The sequence below is a fragment of the Dipodomys ordii genome, unplaced genomic scaffold (genome assembly GCF_000151885.1).
Source record: "Dipodomys ordii isolate 6190 unplaced genomic scaffold, Dord_2.0 Scaffold186, whole genome shotgun sequence".
In the NCBI taxonomy this organism is placed as follows: domain Eukaryota; kingdom Metazoa; phylum Chordata; class Mammalia; order Rodentia; family Heteromyidae; genus Dipodomys; species Dipodomys ordii.
In genome coordinates this window covers 2,157,694-2,182,117 of record NW_012267402.1, presented here as the reverse complement: position 1 = coordinate 2,182,117, position 24,424 = coordinate 2,157,694, and the positions used below count along the sequence as shown (strand labels likewise).

At 43.0% G+C, this 24,424-nt stretch overlaps 1 protein-coding gene across 2 annotated transcripts in view; it reads right to left on the bottom strand.

Annotated features, from left to right (window-relative positions):
* Positions 1–24,424, bottom strand: part of Sh3rf3 (SH3 domain containing ring finger 3) — a 368,946-nt gene that overhangs the window by 21,515 nt on the left and 323,007 nt on the right. For both annotated transcript variants that reach the window (XM_013034285.1, XM_013034284.1), the window contains one exon: positions 13,982–14,301. In XM_013034285.1, coding sequence (XP_012889739.1) covers positions 13,982–14,301 — 320 coding nt within the window. The remainder of the gene's footprint in view (positions 1–13,981; positions 14,302–24,424) is intronic.

Below are 24,424 nucleotides of genomic sequence, written 5' to 3'. Positions count from 1 at the left end.
AAATGTGGTATATATACACAATGGAATTCTATGCCTCCATCAGAAAGAATGTATTTGCTACTTTTATCTGACCCCCAGTGAACTATGAGGATCTCACAGCTCATAACCCAGGCCAAGAGCTGATGGGACCTTGACGCAAGATCTATATTCTGAACTTGATGTCAACCTGCATTTGGTCACTCGTATAGCTGCCTCATGGTGCTGGCTAGGCTCTTGCTTAGGCAAGGCCCAAAGCCAGCTCCAAGTTCTCAGAGATTTCCCATGCATGGTACAGAGACCAGTCCAGACCTGACTGTGTTCATCTGCCCAGACATAGAGTTGTCTTCCCTTCTTTCCCTTTCACTTCTCCCTTCCATGGAAAAACTTCCCCACAGAGCTCAAGGTTCACTAGGTTTAATACTGTGGGAAGATTAAAATGGAGGTTTCAGTTCTCTACAAATTCTTCTGAACTAAGCATCTGAGAAGCAGAAACAACATCTGACCATGTCCTCTCTCCTGCCCCGTTCCAATGCCATTATCTTGCCATTACGGTAGGAGGAAGGGTCCTGCTAACCAATGAGAATTTATAGCATTAGTTTCTTCACAGTTGTTTAGTAGGCCAACAGGCAGGATGAACAGAGATACAAAGGTTGAGCAGTCCGCTAGCTCCGTGATATGTGTTGTGGCATTAGGACAACTTTGTTTTGTGTTTGCCTTTCCAGTCAGTCTCTGATTTGTTCTCAATAGTACAAATACAACACTTCCATAAATTATTAGTATAAATGAGAGCTCTACAATGTGGATCCTTGCGAAGGATTTCTGGAACGGAATGAGAGTGACTAAGGATTCTATGTCGTCAGGTGTGCCAAGCCTGTGTACTTACTGGGCTTTTTAAAAATAGCTAAACAGATGGGAGGAAATCACTTCCTTTAACCAAAAAGGCAGAGGTAGTTCAGTTCAATTATACACACACACACACACACACACACACACACACACACACACACGTATGAGTAGTAGCAGTTCTGTGCATAGGACCAGGGCTTCTAAGGCAGCACTTGTGAATCAAACCTATTAGTTCTATTAGTGTTTATTGCTGGCTCATGACATGTCAGGCATTTCCAAGCAGCCTGGTGGCTCTCCAGGATGAGGTGGATTCTCTTCCCATCTGTGTAGTTTTCAAGGCAGAAAATGGATGCATGCCCAGTGCTGGAGCATCTCAAAGGTGCAGGTGAGGACAGTCTCATCCCACTACCAATCTTGTATGAAAATGGATCCATGCCAGGCAGCACCTTCCTGAATAACTGCTCAGATTTGGTCTTTGTCCCTGAAATATCTTCACCTGGCAACTGCTCTTATATTTTTCTAAGCACCCCAGTGTGGAGTCAATTGCGGTTATTATGGTTGCATTGAAATGTTTAGAAAAGGACAGGGATTGGAAAGAAGCCGATATGCTGCATCCAGGTACGTGTGGTCCAAATGTTTCAGAGCTGGTCTGATCTGCTCTCAGTTACCAATATAGCCCTATGGACAATGGCATATGTTTCAAAACAAATTACAGGATGAGCCATCCGCAAAGGTTCTAACTCTGCAGAACAGCCCAATAACTACCATCCATGTGGCTAGATGGTCCTAGCAAAGGTGAATGGGGGAAATGTTTAAATAGGGATATAGGTGGACCTATTGCAACAATAAGATGTACAAGTCGTTATGTTGAAAATGAACTTTACAACTTTGGTGTGAGGGGGGAGTGGGGAGGATTGGGTGGGAGGGCAGGGGGAGGATGGGAAGGGATGGGAAGGGGAAACAAAGGAGGAGGCTACAATGCTTGATAAGAAATGTACACATTATCTTGCCCATGTAATTGTAACCCCTCTGTACAGTATTTTCATAATTAAAAAAAAAAGAAGTGTTCCATGTAGAAGAGCAGGCTGAGCTATCCGCAGACTATACATCTGTTTTCCTCCTGTGACTTAACTCTTTTTTTGTACATTTTTTTATTGTAAAAATACTGTACAGCGGGGTTACAGTTACATGAGCCAAGGTAATGACTACATTCCTATCAAGCACGGTTGCCTCCTCCTTATTAACTCCTGAGTCCATTTTCTGTTGAAACATGAAGGCTGAAATAATGAGGAGGACAAGAACATAGGCAGAGTCTTGAATTTAGTTCCAGGCATGTCCTGGAACATCGAGATGTCAGTCCCCTCACCCGCAAACTGCAACAGTGCTGGCCTGGCCTGGGCTGTTCCTATAATGGATTTTGTCACTGACTTCTCACACAACAGAAGTGATCCTCACAATCATCAAGGAGCAATGCAATTCCAGAGTCCTTTGTTTGATGAACATTTAGAGTTCTGACTTTCCCATATTGCCCACCCTCACCTAGCTCTGGACCCAGGACACTGAACTAAGGCTAGTCCTAAGTAGGCACCTCATAAAATACTATTAAATCCATGAATAAAAACGGACAAATGACCAATTAGCAGATAACATCGGCAACAAGATCTGTAGTGCCTCACCAGGTTTGCAATAATAAAAGGTGAAGCTGAGCAAACTAAGAGTGAGAAGGTGTTTGTAGAAATTCTCCCCACCCAACAAAATTGTGGAAAAGCTGATCTTATGAATGGGATAATGAGATCTACTGAGCATATGCTCACATTCATCTGTCGGAGCTGCAAGCTTTGGGGATCTTCTCCAGCCCTATCATTGCCTTTGGTGGTAAGGGCTCTCTGGACAAAGAGTTGGACATGGCCGTGCCACCACAGAGGGGAGGGAAGAAAGGACATTTTTGTGGTTGAGAACACAAATGGGTTTCAGTAACTAGAACAGTTGTATGACTGCCCCAGTTGGGACAAGCTCAACCATAGCTTCCGACATACCACCAAGTTCTTCCACATAACAGGATATTGTACACCTGCCACCGGCTCATTGTGCCACTTGTACATTCCTGAACCATGCCTGAAATACCCTTCTAGTCCAGGTATAGATCCTCCATAGAAGCACAACTGAAGCTGCCTATAGTCATCCTGACAACACCTGGCCCTAAACTACATACATGAGCTGCTGGTGGAATCTGGACTTACTTTCAGGGCAAAATGAGTTTCCTGGCCTTTCTTCTAGAGATATGGGAGTTCTTTGGTCTATCAAAGACATACTAATGAAGCTTTTCAGCACTTACCGAGAACAGCAGCCTTAGTTTGCTTGTTGCTTGGAGCTTTTGGGTTTTGTCCTTAATAACAAACACAGAAAACTAGCACCAGGGTGTAACTGAGACATTTGACCCTGTTCCAGACAGCCTGCTGGGAAGGTTACACACAAAGGATACACTATTATTTTCAGGCCGCCTATGTTTCATGCATTGATGAAATTAGGCCACCAAAGACCATTCCTTGACACACAGTATTACGGCTCTCATACAACTAGCTTCACCATCAAGTTCTCCAGCAGAAGAGCAGCAGGTCTATACACAAAGAAGGCACACACACACCCTTTGCTTCAAAACAAAGGGTGGATACTGATGGATCATGTTACTCAGGAGTCTGAGATCTGAGCATCCTGGTTTGAAACTAGCCCAGGTAGAAATGTCTGAGAGACTCTTATCTCCAGTTAACCAGCAAAAACTCCCAAAGTGTAGATGGCTCAAATGGTAGAGCACTAGCCTTGAGTAAAAATGTCAAGTGTGAATGTAGGGTCCTGAGTTCAAGCACCAGAAGAAAGAAAGAAAGAAAGAAAGAAAGAAAGAAAGAAAGAAAGAAAGAAAGAAAGAAAGAAAGAAAGAAAGAAAAAGAAAGAAAGAAAGGAAGGAAGGAAGGAAGGAAGAGAGAGAGAAGAAAAAAGAAAGAGAGAAAGAAAAAGAAAAGAGAGAGGGGGGAAGGAAGGAATTTTCACCCTTGAAAAGTTTTGACACAGGCATAACCCAAGCAGTAGCTCCACAATCTAGATTCCTGCCATCCCCAACATTGCTTATGTGTCCTAAAGACTCCTTCATGCATTCGTCTGTCATTATAAATTAGTTTACATTTTCTAAAATTTTATGAGTGGATTCATCCAGTATACATTTTTTTCTGGCTTTTGGAATCATTTTGTGATTTATCTCTATCTTTTATGTATTAGTACCTTGTTTCTTTCTTTTCCTGAGTAGTATTCAACTGTATGAACACACTGCACTTCATCTATTCATCAGATGACTGACAGGCTGTGTCCACTTTGGAGCTGTTACAAAGTAGACAGTGGTGGACACTCATGTGTTTGTGTTTGTTCAGGATGCGTTTTCATTCGTAGGCAATTATGAAAGAGTAGAACGGCCGTCATTGTTTAACTTCTCAGCAATCTACTAAACTATTTTTCCCAAGTGGTTTCACTATTTCATATTTCCTTCAGTGGTTCTCATAAGTTTCCTTTAAATATTAAAAAAAGAATAAAACAGTTCTCTCCAAAAGTACTGCCACTATTAGAAGACCTTTTTTTCAGAAGTAGAAATCTGCTATAAGGTGATAGAAGTGAGTCAACTGGGAAGAATATGCATTTATGCATGTGAATGTGTACTTAGATGTGTACATATATGAATGTTGAATCTGAATGTATATGTGTGTATTCATGTGTGCATGAGCATGAGTATTCAGGTGAATATGCATTGTATGTGTTCATGTGGGTGGGTAAACTTTAGATTTTGAGTCAACAAGATGATTCTTTGAACATTTCAGTTCCTCCCCAAAATAGACTCCTTAAATAGTGAGCTGATTGTCCCATAAGTATTTTGGCAGAACTTACATGATGCCCTATAGAAATGATGCTGGGTTGGGTGGCGGGGCCAGTGTGTCTTCCTGTGTATATGACATCTGCCTTTCTGGAAGTGCTCAGCCTTGTAACCATGCATTGTGTGGCAGAGGGTATCTGCATCTTCCCCTGGTGATCTTAGCTGGAGCTTCTTTTCACATGTGCACTTCCTGACACATCAGTCTCACTTGAAGCCCCCAGAGACCTGAAATGAGCCATTTTCCAGCCCTCTGAACCAGTGGAGAACTAGAGTTCTGGCTAGAAACAAGTCATCCATATTGACAAATGGACAACTCCTGGCAACCCTCTCTGACAGTAGGGGTGACTTTCTCAATGATCTTAGTATTTTCTTAATAGAAACATATGAAGCTGTGCCTCCCTACTGTGTCAAGTGGTCTAGATGGCTTGATTGCACTGGAAACAACTGAATACCCTTTCCTTAATAAGCCTTGTGAAATGGACAGTTTCTTCCCCAATTGTTTCCAAAATACCTACAGTTGCCAAGTTGCACAATAATCAGAAATTTGACATGATTCACATTTTCTCCCACCTCAAAAATTTCCAATGACAACTCTTTACCACAACTGTGAGTCACAGTATGTGAGGGGGCTCCAGTATCACTGAACAGCTCAATGTTCCTTCTTCAATGAAGGCTAGCCCTTACAGGTGGGTTTGTGAGCATCCCAAGATGAGTCAGGGTGAAGGGTGGCACTAAATCGCCAAAGACAAGATGACACAGTTGCCATAATAGACAGCCAAGTCAAACCAGAAATCAAACCAGGACAGTATGACCCACGCAGCTGAATGTTAATGGCCAGTCGGCCCTGGCATTTTCAGAAGGAAAAGGGAAAGAGATGGGCACACCACTATATTTCTGCCTGATCTGCATAAACAGAATTCTAAGGAACAGAATTCTAAGCTGAATCATAACAACAGAGGCTCAGTCAATTTCAGATCAGCCAGTTTGTAGATTCAGACATTTCAAATGTATGAGAGGCAAGTCCTCTTGAGAAAGGACCCAAGGACCATGCCCCAAATTTATACTGTTAAACATCCCAGCAGCTCTACCATGTAACTGTACACTGGGGAAAGGAAACACCAGAATTTTTAATGAGTGCTGGGCATTGGCTCTGACCTGACACTGATGCCAGAAAACCTGAAACATCACTGTGGCCCAGCAGTGATAAGGTGACTAGTCCTCATAGTGAGTCCAGAGTGCTCTCAAGACCACCCTGGCTTATTCTCCAGCTTTGTATGAAGAGTTAGCACAGATATATTCAGCAGTCATTTTAGTATCTCAAGGCTGGGCCCTGACCTGTGCAGTAAGAGCTGTGACAACAGCAATGGTCAAGTGTCACCTGCAGAACTGCCTCTCCCATAAAAACAGTAAGTCAAAAGCAACACACTTCTGTTCCTGGAGGGATTGTTGAAATTAGTGTCATCATGGACTTGAGGGAGTAGGGTGCCGGGTCCCACCCCATACTCAATTAGCCTATTTTCCCTGTATATAAAATGAGTGGACTTAGATATGGCAGAGGATTATTGTAATCTTAACCAGGTGTGATCAACAAATGCAGTTGTGGTAGCAGATGTGGTTTCATCTTAAGAAAATTAATGCATGACACTTCTGGTCTTGGGTATACAGTGATCAACAAGGGAAAGATGTGTTTAGTTAGTAAAGACTCCAGCCAGCAGCTCACTGGTAGCTGATGAGGCCAGCAATTTTCCTTCTCTCTCCTAGCTCTAAGAGGTTTCCACTCTCCAGTTCTGTGTCAAAGCTGAGCTTGCAAGAGTCTTGGAACTTTCCCTCTTCTGGATCACCCTAGCTTGTAAAAAGTGATGCCATGAGCTGTGAAGTGGAAATGCTCTATTCTCTGGAGAGACATATGTCAAGGAGTGGGAATTACATCTGACTACAGCCCAGTGGCTTTCCACCTTATGATACCCCTAGTGTTCTGTGATGCGGGCACAGAGACTATTCTGAGGTAATGGAGAAGTTGTCATATCTGCTTTCTCCTACAACACAACCTATGGACCTCTTTGGATTTCAGAAACAATGTATTTCTCACCTGAGTGTGCTACTCTGATCCACTTACCAATTGAGATTGAGTCAAACACCTATCCATTTTGAGTGGGGCCCAGAATGAATGCTCTACCATCTTACCATGGCAGCTGCTATGCTGCTAGGGCCATGGGAACCCTTTAGATGGAGGTCCTTTAAGAATCAGCACATAGGTGAATTGCATCTCCAGCCCTTAGAATTCCAGAACATTACCTGATAGTCTTCTGTATACCACCCTCTTTGTCAGACACAGATTTTTGGCTTTTGACTGAGCCCTATTTCATGGGCCCTGCGTATCATGTGACCTGATCACCTACCACAAAGTGGGAGTTCTCTAACCCACCGAACCACGCAGTTGGACATGCACTGCAACACAAATCGACATCAAAAAGCTGTGGTATCACGGATCAGACACAGGTAGGTCCTGTGAGCATGAAGAAGCTACATGGGAAGTAATGCCTATGGTTCCCTCTCATGCTACAATGACCTTCCTTCTCCCCACAACTACGCCATCTGGGAAAATTCCCTCTGACCAAACAACAGAGGAAGAAAAGATAGGCCTGGCCTACTAATAGAGACACTGTATGGACACCACTCAGAAGTGGGTAGCTACCTTCCTGAGGACAGTGGTTCAGGGAAAGCTTCCAGACAGGAAGAACTGTATGTGGACAATGCTCCTGGCTGTGTGCTCTGCTTGGAATGACCATGGCCAGATGTGCCACTGTATGATCAGAGGGCTGCAGTCAATGACTCAATCAGAGACTTGGAAGTAACACAATTGGGGAACTGTTGACAGGGAAGCTTGGAATATGATATGTGGATAACAGATACTTGTGGCCCATATAAATTCTCAGAAAAGGATGATCTCAGCCAGGACTTTAATAATGAAGTGGATAGGATAACCTATCAAGACAGCTTCTCTCCCCATCCAGCCTTGTCAAAGGCCCTAGTGGCTGGGAAGGAGGTGGTGCCTGGGTTGAGCAACATGGGCTTCTACTCATCAAGGCTGCCCTGACTGTAGCCACAGCAGAGGGACCAACATGTCAGCAGCAGAAATCAACACTGAGTCCCTGATAAGGCACCGTTATCTGGGGTGACTAGCCAGTAACCTGGTGGCAAGAAGACTTCATTGGACCACTCCTATGCCACAGAGGAGTCATATTTTGCCACTGGATAGACATCTACTCTGGATAAGTACTTGCCTTTCCTATATATGAGCTTCTGCCCAAACTGCCATCCAAGGACTCTTAATGTCTTCTCCAGCACAATGGTGTTCACAGGCATGGTTTCTGCCAAAGGATTTCATTACACAGTCAAAGATGTGACTAAAGTCACTGGTCCCACTTTTGAAGCAGCTGGATTGAAGGAATGCCAGGGCAGTGATGCTCCTTGCAAAGATGAAGCAAGATTCTCCAGACGATTGCCTATGCTCAGAACGCACCTAAACATAAAGCTATTTCTCTCACAGCTAGCACCATGGAGCTAATTAGGTGTGGAAATGGGCGTGGTACCACTCATCATTACATTAGCAACTTACTAGAACAACATTAGCTTCTTGTTTCCACAGTGGCATACTCTGCTTGAGGTCTGAGTGTCAAGAGGAAAAGTTCTTCTCCCAAGTCTACAGCCCCACCAGACTTCCAGTTTGAACTGTTTTGGCCACTTGGAGACTAGGTCTAGGAAGGAATGGCTGGCGTAACTGGTTCCCAGTACCAAGGGGAAATTGGAAGATATTCTTTAGTATCGATTGGCAAGCTGGCAACCCCTTAGGATTATGATGTCCTATGATAGCACCAGCAGGGAACTACAGCAACCTAATGTATGTATAATCTGGAATGATGATGCAGGTCAACCCACCCCAACAGGTAACTGACTGACTGAGGTGCTTCGCAGAGAATACATGATGGCAATAGAAGGCAGCTGCACATTCAGATATGAAGACTTATCATGAGTATTTCCTCCCTTGTTTGCTATTGATACGTGTGGGTCCATTAAGCAATATCTTTTGACTTTTTTCCCTCTCTCATCCCCTTTTCATGTAATATTCAACTTGAACTCATAGGTTTTGAGTAGTATTAATATGACATCATACTATTCTGGTTACAGGAAGACAAAGGGTAGAGGAAGCATAGATAATGAACAGCAAGTGCATCTGCAACTTATTGCCTGTAGGTCCCTGCGGGAGGCTGGTCCTCTCTGCTGCTGTGACAAGCAGCCTGTTCCCTTCAACCAGTCCAGTTTCCCAAGACCTTAGCAATTCGCTCATACACACACATGGCTAGTGCTTTCCTGTCAAGTTGAGTCTCATACGGAACTGAGGTCTTACACCTTGATTCTGTAAAGCCAAATACTCCAGAACCACCACAGCCAGAACACTGAGACAGCCCATATATAACACGGGACTGGAGAAACCAGTCTTTGTGCTAGCTCTGCTGTTGATGTTGAGTGATCCTGGGCAAGTATCTGTATTTCTCCACCTCAAGAGCATCATGGAAAACCTGGAGTATAATGAAAAGATCCTAGAGGCTCTCACCACATTCAGTATTCTCTAATTCTGTGAAACAGAAACAGTCATAACCATTAGCAGAAAATCTTCTCCTGGCCCATAGAATAAAGAATTTCTCAGAAGTCCTGGGAGCAAGAATCTATGAGCAAAAGTTTTTCACCTCTTTTAGTTTATATGAAAGATGCTTTATATGCGCATGGCACTCTTTAGGGGCTGTTCAACCAGGGGCCATGGGACTATTCTTCACTAAAGATTTAGCACACATAACCACAGCACCAGCAATAGTCCCTGCTGTATACTGGTGCCTACCATGTACTCAATGTACTGAACCATTCGAATCTATCTTATTCTAGCCATGCTCCCAATACAAATGCAAATATTGCATGAAATCCACTGGCATGGTCATTTTTTGGCATGGCCATTTTGAAGCCCATAATATGAAGAATGCCAATGTAGAGGTCCTAAGACAGTATAAGTGCATTATAGGAACACTGACACCAAAGGCACGCAGTAAGAGAGCTCTGGCAAAGTGGGGCACAGGAGTATGGCTGATGCAATAGGAAGAGTTTATGACCAAAAGGAGGTCAGATTCATCTCTGGCCTGTTCTTTGGCTGTCCCTCCATCAGGTCTCCCCTGTAGCTCGGAAGAGCCTCATGTGTCCTGTACTGACTGGACATTTTCTTGGTGACCTTCTAATTCTGTGCCAGGCCTGTCAGTCTCTACCATTGAATTTACCAGCTCTCTGGACTGATTCTGCCTTTCTTCAGGCAGGTGAACTGAGCCCTCGAGTTCTGCATGTGTAAGTCATCATTACAATAAGTAAATGACTGAGTGACTTTCAGTTAGGTGTCAGAGCTCTGCCTGCTGCCTTGGGCAAGCACAATCTGCCTCTCATCAGATGACTTTTCCCTAGGGAAACCAGTGCTATCTGTGCCTGGGTGTCTGTGTGGTCTCAAAACCAGAAAACTGTCACCTGTGGATTCAACTGGTTGCTCCAAGTACAAGATTTACAGTTTAAGTGAAAATGCTATAGACTTTCTTCTTAAAATGCCTAGCAGATTTGATTCTAGTTTTTAATTTGTGAGTAGCACAGAGGTTATTCCAAAAATTGTATTCAGACCCTTCTTCCAAGTTGTGGGGATAGTACCAATAATATCCACCCACTGTGACTTCTGAAGACCATGACTCCCGCCCTCAGTATCCACACCCTGGGGTCAGTTTCATGATCTGTTATTCCTCCAATCTCTCCAAATCAGGAACTACAAAGGGACTCAGGCAGCGTCTGCATTCAGTAGTAGCTTTCAGGGGTCTTTTCCAAATGGGCAGACTCAATGATATCCCTCCGAGGCCTCTTACTCTACCCAGTTCATCCTACATAGATTTGTCCTTCTTGGGGACAAATCCTGGTCAGTCCAGCTAAACTTGAGTGTTGAAAGAATCACTGGTGGCCTCAAAGTTCTGAGCAAATCACTGGGTCAGAACTATCCCCATTTGTGGCCCATCAGAAGTCTCAGGCTTAATCTCCAATGGCCAGGAGGGCCACCACTGACCTGAAGGATGCTAGGAGAAGTGAGCAGCTCTCTAGGAAAAGTCGCTATAGCTGAAAGTGGTGATCTGGCCACCGAACAGCAGGTGAGACCAGATAGGTGGGAATCTGGGGGAAACAAGCTAGAGAGATTCTTATACAGGCTTTCAGATACCATGTTTCAAGGCAAGCTCTGTCTCAGGACAGATGGTAGGAAGAATTTCTACACTGTCAGTATACTTGACAGATGGCAGGATAAATTTCTCCCCTGTCAGCACATCTGAGTTTCTCTGAAGGCTTCCACACCATGCCAAATCAGGCAGGGCTGCCTACATGACATGCCTCTCCCCCTTTCAAGGCTGAAAGGTCCAATCCTCACTAACGAGTCTCCTAGGACTGGCCTCCAGGGACCTCTACCACAGACACAAGCACCACCCAACATAGAGTGAGTGGGCTTGGAACGTTTTACCCACCCCATACCCAAGGATACGACAGCATGCTCCTTGGTACACACAGCTCCCTCAATCATAACCTTTCCTCTTGCACATGCTTGGAAATCCCTGGACTGAATTTCATGAAGGCTCAGTACTATGAAACCTTACAAGCCCTGGGGTGCTGTAGGGTCTCAATGGACAGCAGATCTAGAAATGTACTGTCTTTTCCTGCAGACAATTCAGCCTGGAGAGTAGTGCCACATGCTTTAAAAAGAATCGCCACTTCTAAGATGGGGCTACCCCATAGTAGGTATGAAACCAGCTGATATATGCCCAAAGTTAGTGAAGTTTGCCTGTTTGTGGTCATGGGCCAACAGTAGGCACTGGCACCAGGTCTCACCTCCCCCCATCCCCGCTTGGCTCTTCTCCTGAACCTGCTTCTGGCAGATCACACAAATTTATGGGATTTAACCACCTTGGCCTCAGCTCTTCTGTTACAAATGGCAACTGCGGATGCTTTGTACTTTGCTGCAAGTTAGGAAAAACTCACCTGGGAGCACAGAAGGGGAAAAGCATTCACAGGTGTTTTAGTAGACCAGTGTGATTTTTGCTTGTTTGTTTGAAAGGTGGGAATGAAAAGGCAAACACAACATTTGGAAGAACCATGTGCTCCTGTTTTAGAGTTTTCTGAGCTTCTGGGCACATGCCCATCCAGCTTCATATAGTCCAGTTTACCTTCTACCTGGGCACTCCATGGCTGGCCCCTCACATGTAACCAGCACCCCATGGCTGCTCAGTGTGCCAGGCCCCAGGCTTGCTGGAGCTGGAACATTGTTGGTCTGGGCATTTCTGTTGACAGGAAGCTTGGGGAAAGTCAGAGGAGGAGAAGGCTGCTTCATGTAAGCAGGGTGCCAAGAGGCCTCCCAGTGAGCATAGATTCTACTGCCTCTTGCTGGTGTAGGAGGGTTATTAGCAGGGGGTAAACCTGGCCCTCCAGTGAAAGAGAAACATCCAAGACAAAGTGATTTTCAAACAGACATGGAGATACAATACCAAGTAGTCACTGCCCTCTATATCCGATGGGGTTAATCACCAGTAAACACCAGTTTCACCAGGGAAGCACAGCTTTTCCAGCCTTGTAAATGCTTCTTCCTCCCCAGAAGCTTGGACGGAAGCAGCAAGAGGCACTGAGGACCCAGTGCCACCTGGAGGTCCTTGAAGTAAGCTTGCTCATGGCTTAGTACACCAGGCTCCTTTTGAGAACTGGGGTGAGCCCACCTGTGGTCTCCAGAGAGGCATGGCTTCTAGAGGGCCAGAGGGTCAGCACTAATCTCACTTGAATGTGTCTGAAATTCAGGTAGGTGCTCGGGAAAACTTTGGCCAACACATGAGGTCCAAACTGATTTTACATGGGAAATCTTTAGAAGAAGAATCCCAGAATATGGGAAACCAACAATGAATGACAGCTGATCAGAGGTTCCCTATCCAGAGCGAGACACAGATTACTAAATTTCACAGTAGTCTGTGTGTGTGTGTGTGTGTGTGCGCGCGCGCGCACGCACGCAAGTGCATGCACTGATATCAGGGCTTGAACCCAAGGCCTGGGCACTGTTGCTGAGGATCTTTTGTCCAAGATTAGCACTCTACACTTGAGCCACAGCTCCATTTTTGGCTTTTTTTGAGTAGTGTATTGGAGAAAGGAGTCTCACAAACTTTTCTGCCCAGGCTGGCTTCAAAAAGCGATCCTCAGTCTCAGCCTTCTAAGTAGCCAGGATGACAACTGTGAGCCACTGTTACCTATCAGTTTCAAAGTAAATTTTGAAGACAATGTGAACAAAGCCTTGAATACCTTCCTTATACAACTAATTTTTATACAGATTACATGTTCAAACAAAAGTATATGAGAATATCACATTTAATAGAATACACTATTAAAATAATTTCACCTTTTCATTTGACTATTAATTAATTTTTAAAATACGTGGCTACTAGAAAATTTTAATTACATTTGTTGTGTATATTTCTTCTGGATAACACTCATTATGAAAAGTGGATTCTAATTCTGACTAATCCAGCCTCTAGTTAGCTGGCTAATGGGGCCAGCTCATTGGCTCAGATTTCTTTAATGAAATCAGCCCAGTTTCTTTCCTTTATAGCTAAAAGGAAAACTGAAAATGCTGTCCACATAGACTGTGAAGTTGGCTTCCTCTTGTCTTTCTCATTACTTATTAGGAAACAGGCCTGACCCATATGGTTGAACAGGTTGTGGATTGTACAAGAATGACACAAATGAAGGAGGGGTGCTATTCTCACTATGTCCATACAGATTTATATATTTATTACTATAGTATCTTGGCCTACAGCCATAACAATCTTATTTTAACCCAATTATTTTCAATGATTTATGATAATTTTCCAGCCAAAGAATTAAGATGTGTTGAGGAGGGGGAACATCATTTTCTTATTGGCCATGAGAACTGTAGGGGGCTTCTTTTGGCACTGGAAGGACCTTGAGGCTGGCTTTCATTTCTGTCAGAAGCATGGTGCACCTAGGCTTGACCTAAGACAAGACCTCAGTGTTCATACTCAAGTCTCAATTGTGCAAAACACCAATGGCATCTGTGCCAAAAGGTCACAACAACCCACCTCCCCAAAGCAAACCCTGGCCAGCCCAGGGACTAGGATGGACATTTACCTTTTCATTCTTCTTGTCCTCTGACTTGCACCCTGCATTGGTGGGGCTGGGTGCACACAGGCTGCTGACGGGTCCCCCGGCAGCTTCCCCATTGAGGTTGGCAGCACTGACATTGGGAGGGGTGATGGCTGATGCTGCAGATGTGAGGGGGATAGCCGGCCGGGGGCACATCTGCATCGGAGGCTGCTGGCTGTGCTGTGGGGACACCATGGAGTGGGGCCTGAGGCTGGTGGCAGACAAGCGGGATGGAGAGTTTTGAGTACGCAGAGGTGACACGGTAGCAGTGGGTCGATCCTGGGCCTGGGCTGAGGGGTGGGTGGCTAGAGAGATGAAGGATTGAAATGTTAGTATGAATCGTATTATGCCTCTACAGCTCCACATCCCCCCAAGCCTACTTTCCAGGAAAGACAAAGTTCCCTCTAAATCAAATACTACATATTGACATCAGTCCTATTCCTATTTGTGCTTGTGATTGATTTTTGAGGAACTGGCTCCCAACTGTATACAGAAGAGAACAGCAGTCAATGGAGGATAATGACCTATAACCTGGGCTGGGCTGACCCAAGCAGAGACAGTTCCTTAGGTCAAGAGCCTCAGCATGGCGATTTTTGCATTTTTCTGACAAAGGAAGTATAGATCAAATTGTGATTATTATGTACTACCAGGGTTTGTGGTATTCCTGTTTTCTGAGGATAGAATCAAGTACATACAATGTAAAGGAAAATATCCCCAGCTCCCCCTCCTCAAATGTCTTGACTATAGAATGTACTTGTGAATCCTAGCAGTGTTCATAGAGCAGGAAGCTCCTACACACCGCAGTCCTCTATCTGTGAGTTGCCCTTCTTCTCAGAGCAGAGTAGGAAGAACTAAGTGGCCCTGTCTACCAGGTGAAATTTTTTAAACTGTCTGAGTTATGATTTAAGGGCAATTATTTGAAGTTTTGGACTTAGTGTTGGAGCCTGCCCACAATACGTGACCCAACATTTAATAGGAGGAGGAGGTCAAACAATTATGCCAATCAATGAAGCCTCTAGGGTCCTTCCATCACCCCATAATCCCTTACTGGGTCATCAGCTTCTTGGATAATTTATGTGCCTCTGCCCTGCAGATGAACTCTCCTTCACCCCAGCCCCATACCAACCAGGCAAGAGCCATTGCACTCAGCCTCAGAAACTCAGTCTTGAGGGCTACTCAACATTTTCCTGTCCAAGGGCTCTACATGGATCACCCTCACAGCTTCTGTGTGGCCACTGTGTCACCCTTGCTAAACCCAACATAAGCAGTGTGGCTCATGCTTACAATGCTAGCTACTCAGGAGGCTGGGATCCAGAGACCCACAGTTTATACTCAACCACTGGCAGAACAGTCTGAGAAATACCACCTCTAATTAACAAGAAGAAAGCTAGGCTGTAGGCATCATTCCAGTAGTAGAATACCACTTGTGAGCAAGCAAGCCAAATGAACCTGAGGCCCTGAATTAACACCCTAGTCCTGTCAAAAAAAAAAAAGAAGGAAGGAAGGAAGGAGAAAGAGAAAAAGAAAGAAAGGAAGGAAGGAAGGAAGGAAGGAAGGAAGAAAACAAAGAAAGAAAGAAAGAAAGAAAGAAAGAAAGAAAGAAAGAAAAGAAAAGAAAGTGACATAAACCTAGTGCAGAAAGAAGCTAAGATGTTGTTCCGCAAAGTTCTGAGCCCACCATCATATCATATCTGTAGCTTTCATCATTTACTCTCCCTTCAGCCACTGTGGCTTCCTGGTGGATCAACTGGCCCTCTTACCTCAGAGACTGGTGCCAACATGCATGTCCCATAGTCTACCCGTTCCCCTAGAAGCTAGCAGAGATTCTCTGGGGATTTCACTAAGCTTGGGCCCCATCTGCCACCATCTAAAAAGACTGTCTAGAGAAACCTGCTCTCTGCAACCTCCACTTCTCACTCTAGCTTTCTTCTCTCCTGAGGCAGTGTCTCTTAATAGTCTGGGTAATTTATCTGTTTATTATATGTTGATTAATTTTACATGATCTAGCCCCCACTACCACACAAACTCCAGCAGGGTAGGATCATGGACCATCAAATCACTAATTAAATACATCCCATGCCTCTGGAATATAGGAAAGTGCTCAGTACAGTTTTGAGTAAATGAGTGATTATGTGAAAGAGGAAGACCCCCCGCTTGAACATCATTACACTTTTCACACAATTGAAACTGTAGAGAAGTAAAAGTGCCACGAGAGGACAGCTTATTGTGTGCCCTGGCAGGATTCCAGAATCCCATGGTCTTCTGTGGGATTTACCATTGATTCCCCACATCCTGCGTTCCCAGGCTGTGCCTTCCTAGACTACCATACCACTAATGATCCTATGCATTTGTGATGCCTAACCAGACTGCTTGTTCTTTGACAAATCCGACCAACAGGTAAAGGCTGGTTGGAAAAGCATTATTTCACAGTCTCTTTCCTTTCTACTGGTCTTTCAAGTATCAGTGTGCAAACTATAGCTATGCTATGAAGCCATGGCATCAGTCCACACTGTTTCCTGCTCTGTCCTTGGTACTTGGGGTCATGTGGAACTCATTCACTTCTGGAGAGATCTCAGTGGTTATGCCTTTGAACCTTTTCTCTCTCCCATCTTCTCTGTTTTCTATTTTCAAAACTCTTGCTAGAATTAAATGGGGTTCATCAATTCATCTTTAATGTTTACACTTCCTGTTTTTCATTTCTGCTTGGTGATCTGAATAGATTACTCTGTACAAATATCCAGTGTTATTAATCCCATCTTCAACTATGCCCTCTTATAAATGATTTTCTTCTCCTAAATTTCACCGTGACCTTTTTTCCCATCCAGCTATTTCTGATTCATGGACATTCAACATGCCCCCCACCACACCTTTAGCAACTTGTATTTACTTTTTGGAAGGGTTATTATTCATCCTTTTTTTGTCTTATAAGGTCTTAAACATTTATTTCTAGATATTTCTAGAATTTGTCTCTGTCTTTTGTTGATTTCTTAGGCTTACTGGCTATCTTTATGTGGTAGTATCCTTCCTGTACTTTGAAATCTAGTATGATAGCTCCCTTTTGATGCTGAGGGTCTTGACACTGTTGCCCTTCATCTTTCCCCTGGGTCTGGAGGTCAAGTTTTGGTCTTCTGCTTGGCCTCTGAGTGTGCTCTCAGAATCAAGTCCAGTCCTGTAGGGGAAGCATGAGGTTTAGTTCTCAGGCAAGGATCATGTTTTTCTCTTTCACACTCCAGGCAATGGCTGGTACTGAACATCTCTGGAAGAAACTGCAGCTTCTAGAACTGGTACTCCCAGCTGTTTCCCTGCTACTCTTGGAAGTCCATCTTCTCCAGGAGATAGAAGTCAGCTAATACTGCTAGCTCTCCATCAGAGCCTGGTAGTTTTATTGTTTATTGTTTTAAAGGAATCTGCATTCTGATTTCCATAATGGATACAATAATTTACTTTCCCTCCAGTATACAAGGGTCACTTTTCCTGATTATTTCCAGCAGTTGTTGTTGTTTTGTTGTTAATAGCTATTTTGGCTAGGGGTGAAATGAAATCTCAATAACATTTTGATTTGTATTTCCTTTATGATTAAGGATATTGAACATTTCTTCATTCATTTATTGACTATGTGTATTTATTCTTTTTTTTCCTTTTTTATTGTGAAAATACTGTACAGAGGGGTTACAATTACATGGGCAAGATAATGAGTACATTTCTTATCAAGCATTGTAGCCTCTTCCTTTGTTTCCCCTTCCCATCCCTTCCCATCTTCCCTCCCCCCCCCAATTCTCCCCCCCCATCCTCCCTGTATTTATTCTTTTAACAACTGTTTACTTAATCCATATGCCTATATATTAATTTTTTGGTGTTTATTTTTTAGTAACTCAATTTCTTTAGTAGTTATAGACCTATTAGAACTATTCCTTGCTGAGTAAGTCTTATTTTTGTCTGTAAGGAATATTTAATATGTCCCTTTCATCTGCTTCATTGATTTATTCAACAGAAACATTAAAAATCCTTTGTTATCTTCTACAGTATAGTGATATCAATATCACTTCAATTATTAATGTATAACTTTTCCCCTTATGCTTTGTCTATCTTGTTAAAGGTTTATCAATTTTATTATTGATCTTCCCAAAGGACTACTTTCTGGTCTCATCTTTATTCTGCTATTTTCCTATTTTCCTGATTTCTGCACTTCTACTTTTATTTTCTCCTTTTGGTACCTTTGCTCTTTTTATTCTAGTTTCTTCAGGTAAAATGACAAGCCATTAATATCATCTCTTTGTTTTCTACTTTAGTGTTCATTGCTATAAATTTCTCCTCAAGGACTGTATCAATAGCATTCCATGGTTTTTGATATGCTATGCTTTCATTTCATTCGGCCCAAAGTGCTTTCTAATCTGCTTTTCATTTTTTCTTTGACCCATGGATTATTTTGAAGTATGTTACTTAGTTTTCAAATGCTTGAATACTTCAAATATTGGTAATTATTTGTCATTAATTTCTAGTCCAATGCCACCATGATCAGGGGATATAGTTTGTGTAATCTGAATCCTTTCAAACATTTTGAGATTTCAGTATGATGGCTCAGAGTACAGTACAACATGATCAAGGTCTTATACTTTTACTGATTGTTGATAGACTATTGAGAGAAATATTGAAATCTCTGGTTACAAGTATGGGTTTGTCTATTTCTCCCTGCTTTATCTGCAAGTGTTTTTGTTCTTTGAAGTTCTGTTATTTGGGACATACTTAGGATTGTTATGATGTTCTCTTAATGAACTGACACTTCACTACTTTGAAATTGCCTATTTTATCTACCTGGGCTGGCTTCAAACAGTGATTCTCAGAACTCAGCCTCCTGAGTAGCTAGGATTATAGGTATGAACCACCAATGCCTAGCATATTCCTCTTAGCACTTCATTATTCTACTGGTTTCTTACTCAAAGTATTCTTGACAGGAAATCCATTGTCACTCCTCCCCACTACTTTCTTTTTAAAAAAAAATCATAGATTTTCAACAATTTGGTTATGACGTCTCTATGCTGTTGTTTCATCCATGTTTCTTTTGCCTGGGGTTTCATGGCTGTCTTTGATTTGTGATTACACAATTTTAATCAAATTTAGAACACTTGTAGTCATTACTTCTTTAAAATTATTTTTAAGAACCTCTTTTTCCCCTAATTTGGTGGTTTCAATTATGTGACTATTGAGACAATCAAAGTAGTCCCACTTTTCACTGTTGTGCTGTTCATTTAATTTTTTAACCTTTGTTTTCATTTTTCATAGTTTCTATTACTATACCTTCACATTCACTAGTATTTTTTTCTTTAGTAACACCTACTCGATCATTCCAACCAATGTATCTTGATCTCACTTATCACAGTTTTTATTCTAGAAGTTTGATTTGGGTCTTGTCAATAGTTTCCAATCTCTACTTAATTTTGTGAATATATGGAATGTAATTACAATACTATGAGTAAGTTTTGATGGATTGATTTGGGTCTTCTTTGGAGCCATATCTTCCTGCTCCTTTGTATACCTAGTCATTTGTTCTTGGATAACAAACATGGTGATTTTCATGTTAAGGGCTAGATATTTTTTTTTAGCTTTTGTTACTTTTTTTAATTTAATTTTATTTTATTTGTGAACATACTGTACAGAGGGGTTACAATTACATGGGCAGGATAATGCGTACATTTCTTACCAAGCATTGCAGCCTCCTCCTTTGGTTTACCCTTCACATCCCTTCCCAGCCTCCCACCTCCCCCCCAATCCCAATCCTTCTCCTTCCCCCGCTAGATATTTTTGTACTCCTATAAATATTCCTAAGCTTTGTTCTGGGGCATAGTTAAACTAATTGGAAGCAGTCTGAGCCTTTTGAGTCTTGCTTTTAAGATTCTTAGATGGACCTGGAGCTGTGCTCAGTCAACCATTGAAGCTAGGTCCTTTAGTGCCAATTGCTCAATTCCTTATAAATTTGGAATTTCTTCTAGTATGGCTGGTGGGAAAAGGAGTTATTTCTAGCCTGTGTGTATTCTGGGCACTGTTAGCACTAATCCTTTCTTTCCTTCTTGTCCTGGCTTTGGGATTTTGCTTACATGCATATGCTGATGAGTTCTTAGCTCAATGCAGTTTTAAAACCAGGCAGATTTCTCCTCTCTATTCCTCTGCCCTGCAAATTCTCTGTCATTTCTGCTGTGCCCTAATCTACCCATTTCTCTTGGCTGTCTAATGCTTAGTGTCTTAAAACTGCCACTTTATGTATGTATTTATTTGCTTGTATCAATGATTATTTCAAGTGGAAGGTAAATTCTACCCTCAGGATCACAATTTAGTCATAAACAAGAATCTAACTTGACTTTTCAACCACAGAAATTGGATCTTATCTACAATTTTAAACCTTTTAATGGGTCCCATTGCCCATAGGACAAAAACTTAAACTTCTTGACATGGCGTAAAAGAACCGTTATGACCTTCCCCTACATACCTGACTTCCTCTAGTCTTTTTTGGGCCTTCCACAATGCTCTCTCCAAATCCACCAGGCCTCTGTTGGCTGAAGGGTTTCTCATTTCCTCAGCCTGAAATATACTTTTTCCTTCTACCTGGCATCCAGTACAAGCTGAATTCCACTTATCCTTCAGATTGACAGTAAAATATGTCTCCAGAGAGAAACTGTCATCTGCACACTGGACTGCTCTCTACACCTCTGTTCCAGCCACATAGAATGAACTAAAGTTTTGCAGTCAAGAATGGAGTCCTTTTCACTGTCACATTGCCATACCCTTGCTAGTTCCTCTGCCTCAAACACTTCCCTACTCTGTTTGTTTAGATAGTTTCTATTTGCCCTTTAGCATTCCAGGCCTTATCACCTCTTCTTGAAAATTCTCTTCACAGCTTTTCCCATCCCTTCTCCAACTCTCCTCTCAGGTCTGATTAATCATCTCTCCTCATGCTCTCTCTCTCTCTCTCTCTCTCTCTCTCTCTCTTTCTCTCTCTCTCTCTCTTTTATTTTGAGAGGAGTTTATTGTACAGAGGAGTTACAATTACATGGGCAAGATAACGAGTACATTTCTTATCAAGCATTGTTGCCTCCTCCTTGTTTCCTCATGCTCTCCTGAGGTTACTGAATACCCTACCTATACCTATATCTGTAGAGGAGTCTTTTCAAGTCTATGGTAGAAATTTGTTTCTTGTCCTTTTCTCTAATTGGGGAAGAAATGGGCCTGCCTTGGTGTTGGTATATTTCCAACTCTATGCAGGCCGCTGTGCCTGTATCTAACTCTTTCTAGGGTGCTATTATCTATCTATCTATCTATCTATCTATCTATCTATCTATCTATCTATCTATCTATCTATTTTTGCTGGTCAATAGATGGCTGCATGGGGCTTTTGCTCCTGCTAAGATCTGGCATGAATGTATAAAAGACACGAGTACTTTACAGGGGGTGCTCTGCTCTTGGACAAGAGAGTTACATTAATCAAGTAGAACAAATCATATTGAATGCTATGGCCAGTGCAATTTAGTTTTAGTCAAGCTGCCTGACTTTGTCTGGAGATGAGAACATTGTTGAAATGTCTCCCAACACAAAGCTGGGGTCTACTGAAATAGGCAATCACTGCAGCGAACAATCCATTACTCGTACTGTCAACAGTGCTTTTCTCTCTAAATACAGAATGAAGTGGAAAATGCTGTGGGAACCTAGGAGCATTTAATTTATTGATGTGCCTCAGTAGGAGCCATTCTTTAACCTGGCTGAGGGCAATAGTGTGGGGACGAGCATTAAGGTTGTGAAGCACTAGGGGATCTGTTTAACCATCATGTATTCCACTCTCCCCATATGTAAAATGAAACTGATGGAAGAGAATGCTAGTCACACCATCATGGTTACTATGGTGATGGATGACTAGAACACAATGCTGTACTGCCCCCAGCCATGCCAATTTCTTTTGGTATTGCTTTGTTATTGGATAAAGGAGAGATGACTGGCAGAGCTCCATTTTCTTTTGGAATTGAGAACGTTTCTAGCGAGGCTTGGCAGGGAAAGGCCATTACGCTGGCTCTTTTGCATAGATAACGGCAAGGTACTGTGCCAGAAAGTTCACTCACCAGGAATAGCGGGACTGCTCAGCCTTTCATGAATGATAGACTTATAACCATGAGTAATTTAGTCCTATGCTCCAGGGGGCAAAAACAGCCAGCATCTTGGTATGCTTCTGACCAGTCTGTAATTACAACCATCACCTGGGACAAGTAATCCGCGACCTGATAATAGCTGCAGATAACTTGTATAACACAGACAACTGTACCTGGATGGCCTCCCAGGTAGGGGTTGCAGAAACAAAGACTTCATTCTCGGCTAACTTGAACAAGAAAGATATTTATAAAAGACTAGTTAGCACCTATAGGATATCTGGCTTCATAGCGTTGGTCTTAAGTGGCGGGACAATCAGGGGAGTGCCCAGTCCCACCTCTGTTGGTCATAGACACAGCCCTGAATTTACCAGTAGGTCACCCTGCATCTGCTAGACAGCTGGATGTTTGCATCACTCCTTCTAACTTCAAATGACACTCACACAGCTCCCTATATTTTCTCTTCTAAACAGAGGCTTAGGCAGGAGCATCTGTTCCCTGAGTTGGGCCATGCGGTTCTTTCTTTACCAGGAAGGTTGGACATACAGTGTTGCCTTCTACCATGTGTGGGGGTGATGTGGGGATGGGCAGCAAGATTCGTCAAGTGTGGTATAAGTCCCATGAAATGAAATTATTCCAGATCATCTACAGCAGCCAACACAACTCTCACAGGTCTAAACATGGTTCTTCATGTAGCATAAACCAACTCCCCCAACATCTGGTTTACATTTTAATTTGTAAACTAGGCATAGTGAGATTAACCACTGTAAATAATAATCAAATACACAATTATAATAATATACGATGGGGGCTGGGAAGGTGGCTCAGTGGTAGAGCGCTTGCCTTGCATGCCTGAGGCCCTGGGTTCGATTCCTCAGCACCACATAAGCAAAAAGAAAAAAGCCGGAAGTGGTGCTGTGGCTCAAGTGGTAGAGCGCTAGCCTTGAGCTGAAGAGCTGAGGGACAGCGCCCAGGCCCAGAGTTCAGGCCCCACAACCGGACCCAAAAAAAAAAATAATATACGATGGTAAGACTTATGTAAATGTGCCTCTCTTCCCATCTCTCCTCTCACTTCCCTGTTTCTCTTCTTGTGTAGTGCACAGTGCTCACCCTGCTCACTGATATGGGTACCTGGAGTGACTAAAAGCCAACTGTGGACAGGGGAGGAGAATAGTATGTGAAGAAACAGTTAGGGAAACAGTTAGGGAAAATCCTACTCTCTGTCACTTCTGTTCTTTTGACTATTCCCTTCTCTTGCTTCAAACACAGATACACACAGACACACAGACACAGACACACAGACACAGAGGCACACATGCACACAGACACACAGACACAGACACACACACACACACACACACACACACACACACACACACACACACTATTCATCATTCTCCTGCCTGAGTTACTGAGAGCCCATTCTGGGAATTCTTCTAAGGAAGACTACCTACTCACTTGCCTGCCTTCCTCCCCAGGTGCCCCAAACAGACTCTACCTCCACCAGCAGCACCTTCAGTCCTCTGCTGGCCTGATATCACCCTCCCTAAAGATTGGTTAGAGCCTGAGATCAGAGCCAATGTTGTGTCTAGTTAACAGGCATGCCAACTGTGATGAACTAGACTATAAAGCTCTCCCAGTTAAATTAGACTTTTCTGCAAGAGCTCACCAATCTTTCCTGCTTCACAGAAATCTGAACCCATCAGCATACAAACATGTACTATTAAATCTCATGGGTAAATGAGTAGACCATAATCTTTCCTCCCAACCGTTTGTCCCATTGCGGTATCTCAGGATAAGCATAGTTTCTGCTATATCAATATGGTCTCAATTTTTCATACTTAGGAAACTGTTTTTCTGAAAACTTCTACTGGATCATTTTCTGCCTGACCAGTCTGAAAAGGACTACATTTTTGTTGCCCCAATGAATTAATTTTATCTTTTAAATGGCCCCCTGAGAAAAAGAATGTTCCTGCAAAGACAAGGGTAGGAAATTCTGGTCTATTATCTTCCTGCTCTGGGTTACTTTGGCGGTACTGCAGTAGTATAGCTTTCTCTGTGGTTTTGGAAAGTCTTGTTACATGGGCTTCCGGAAGCATCCTGCCAGTCAAGCTTCAGCAGTTGCTAAGTTGCTTAACATGATGCTAAGCTTCCATGCAAGGTCAGTTTACTTTCTCCATGCCTTTCCATTCACCATGCCTTTCGTTCCATACCATCTGAGGAGCAAAGTGGCCTTTTCTTTCCCTTCCTTCCTTCCTTCCTTCCTTCCTTCCTTCCTTCCTTCCTTCCTTCCTTCCTTCCT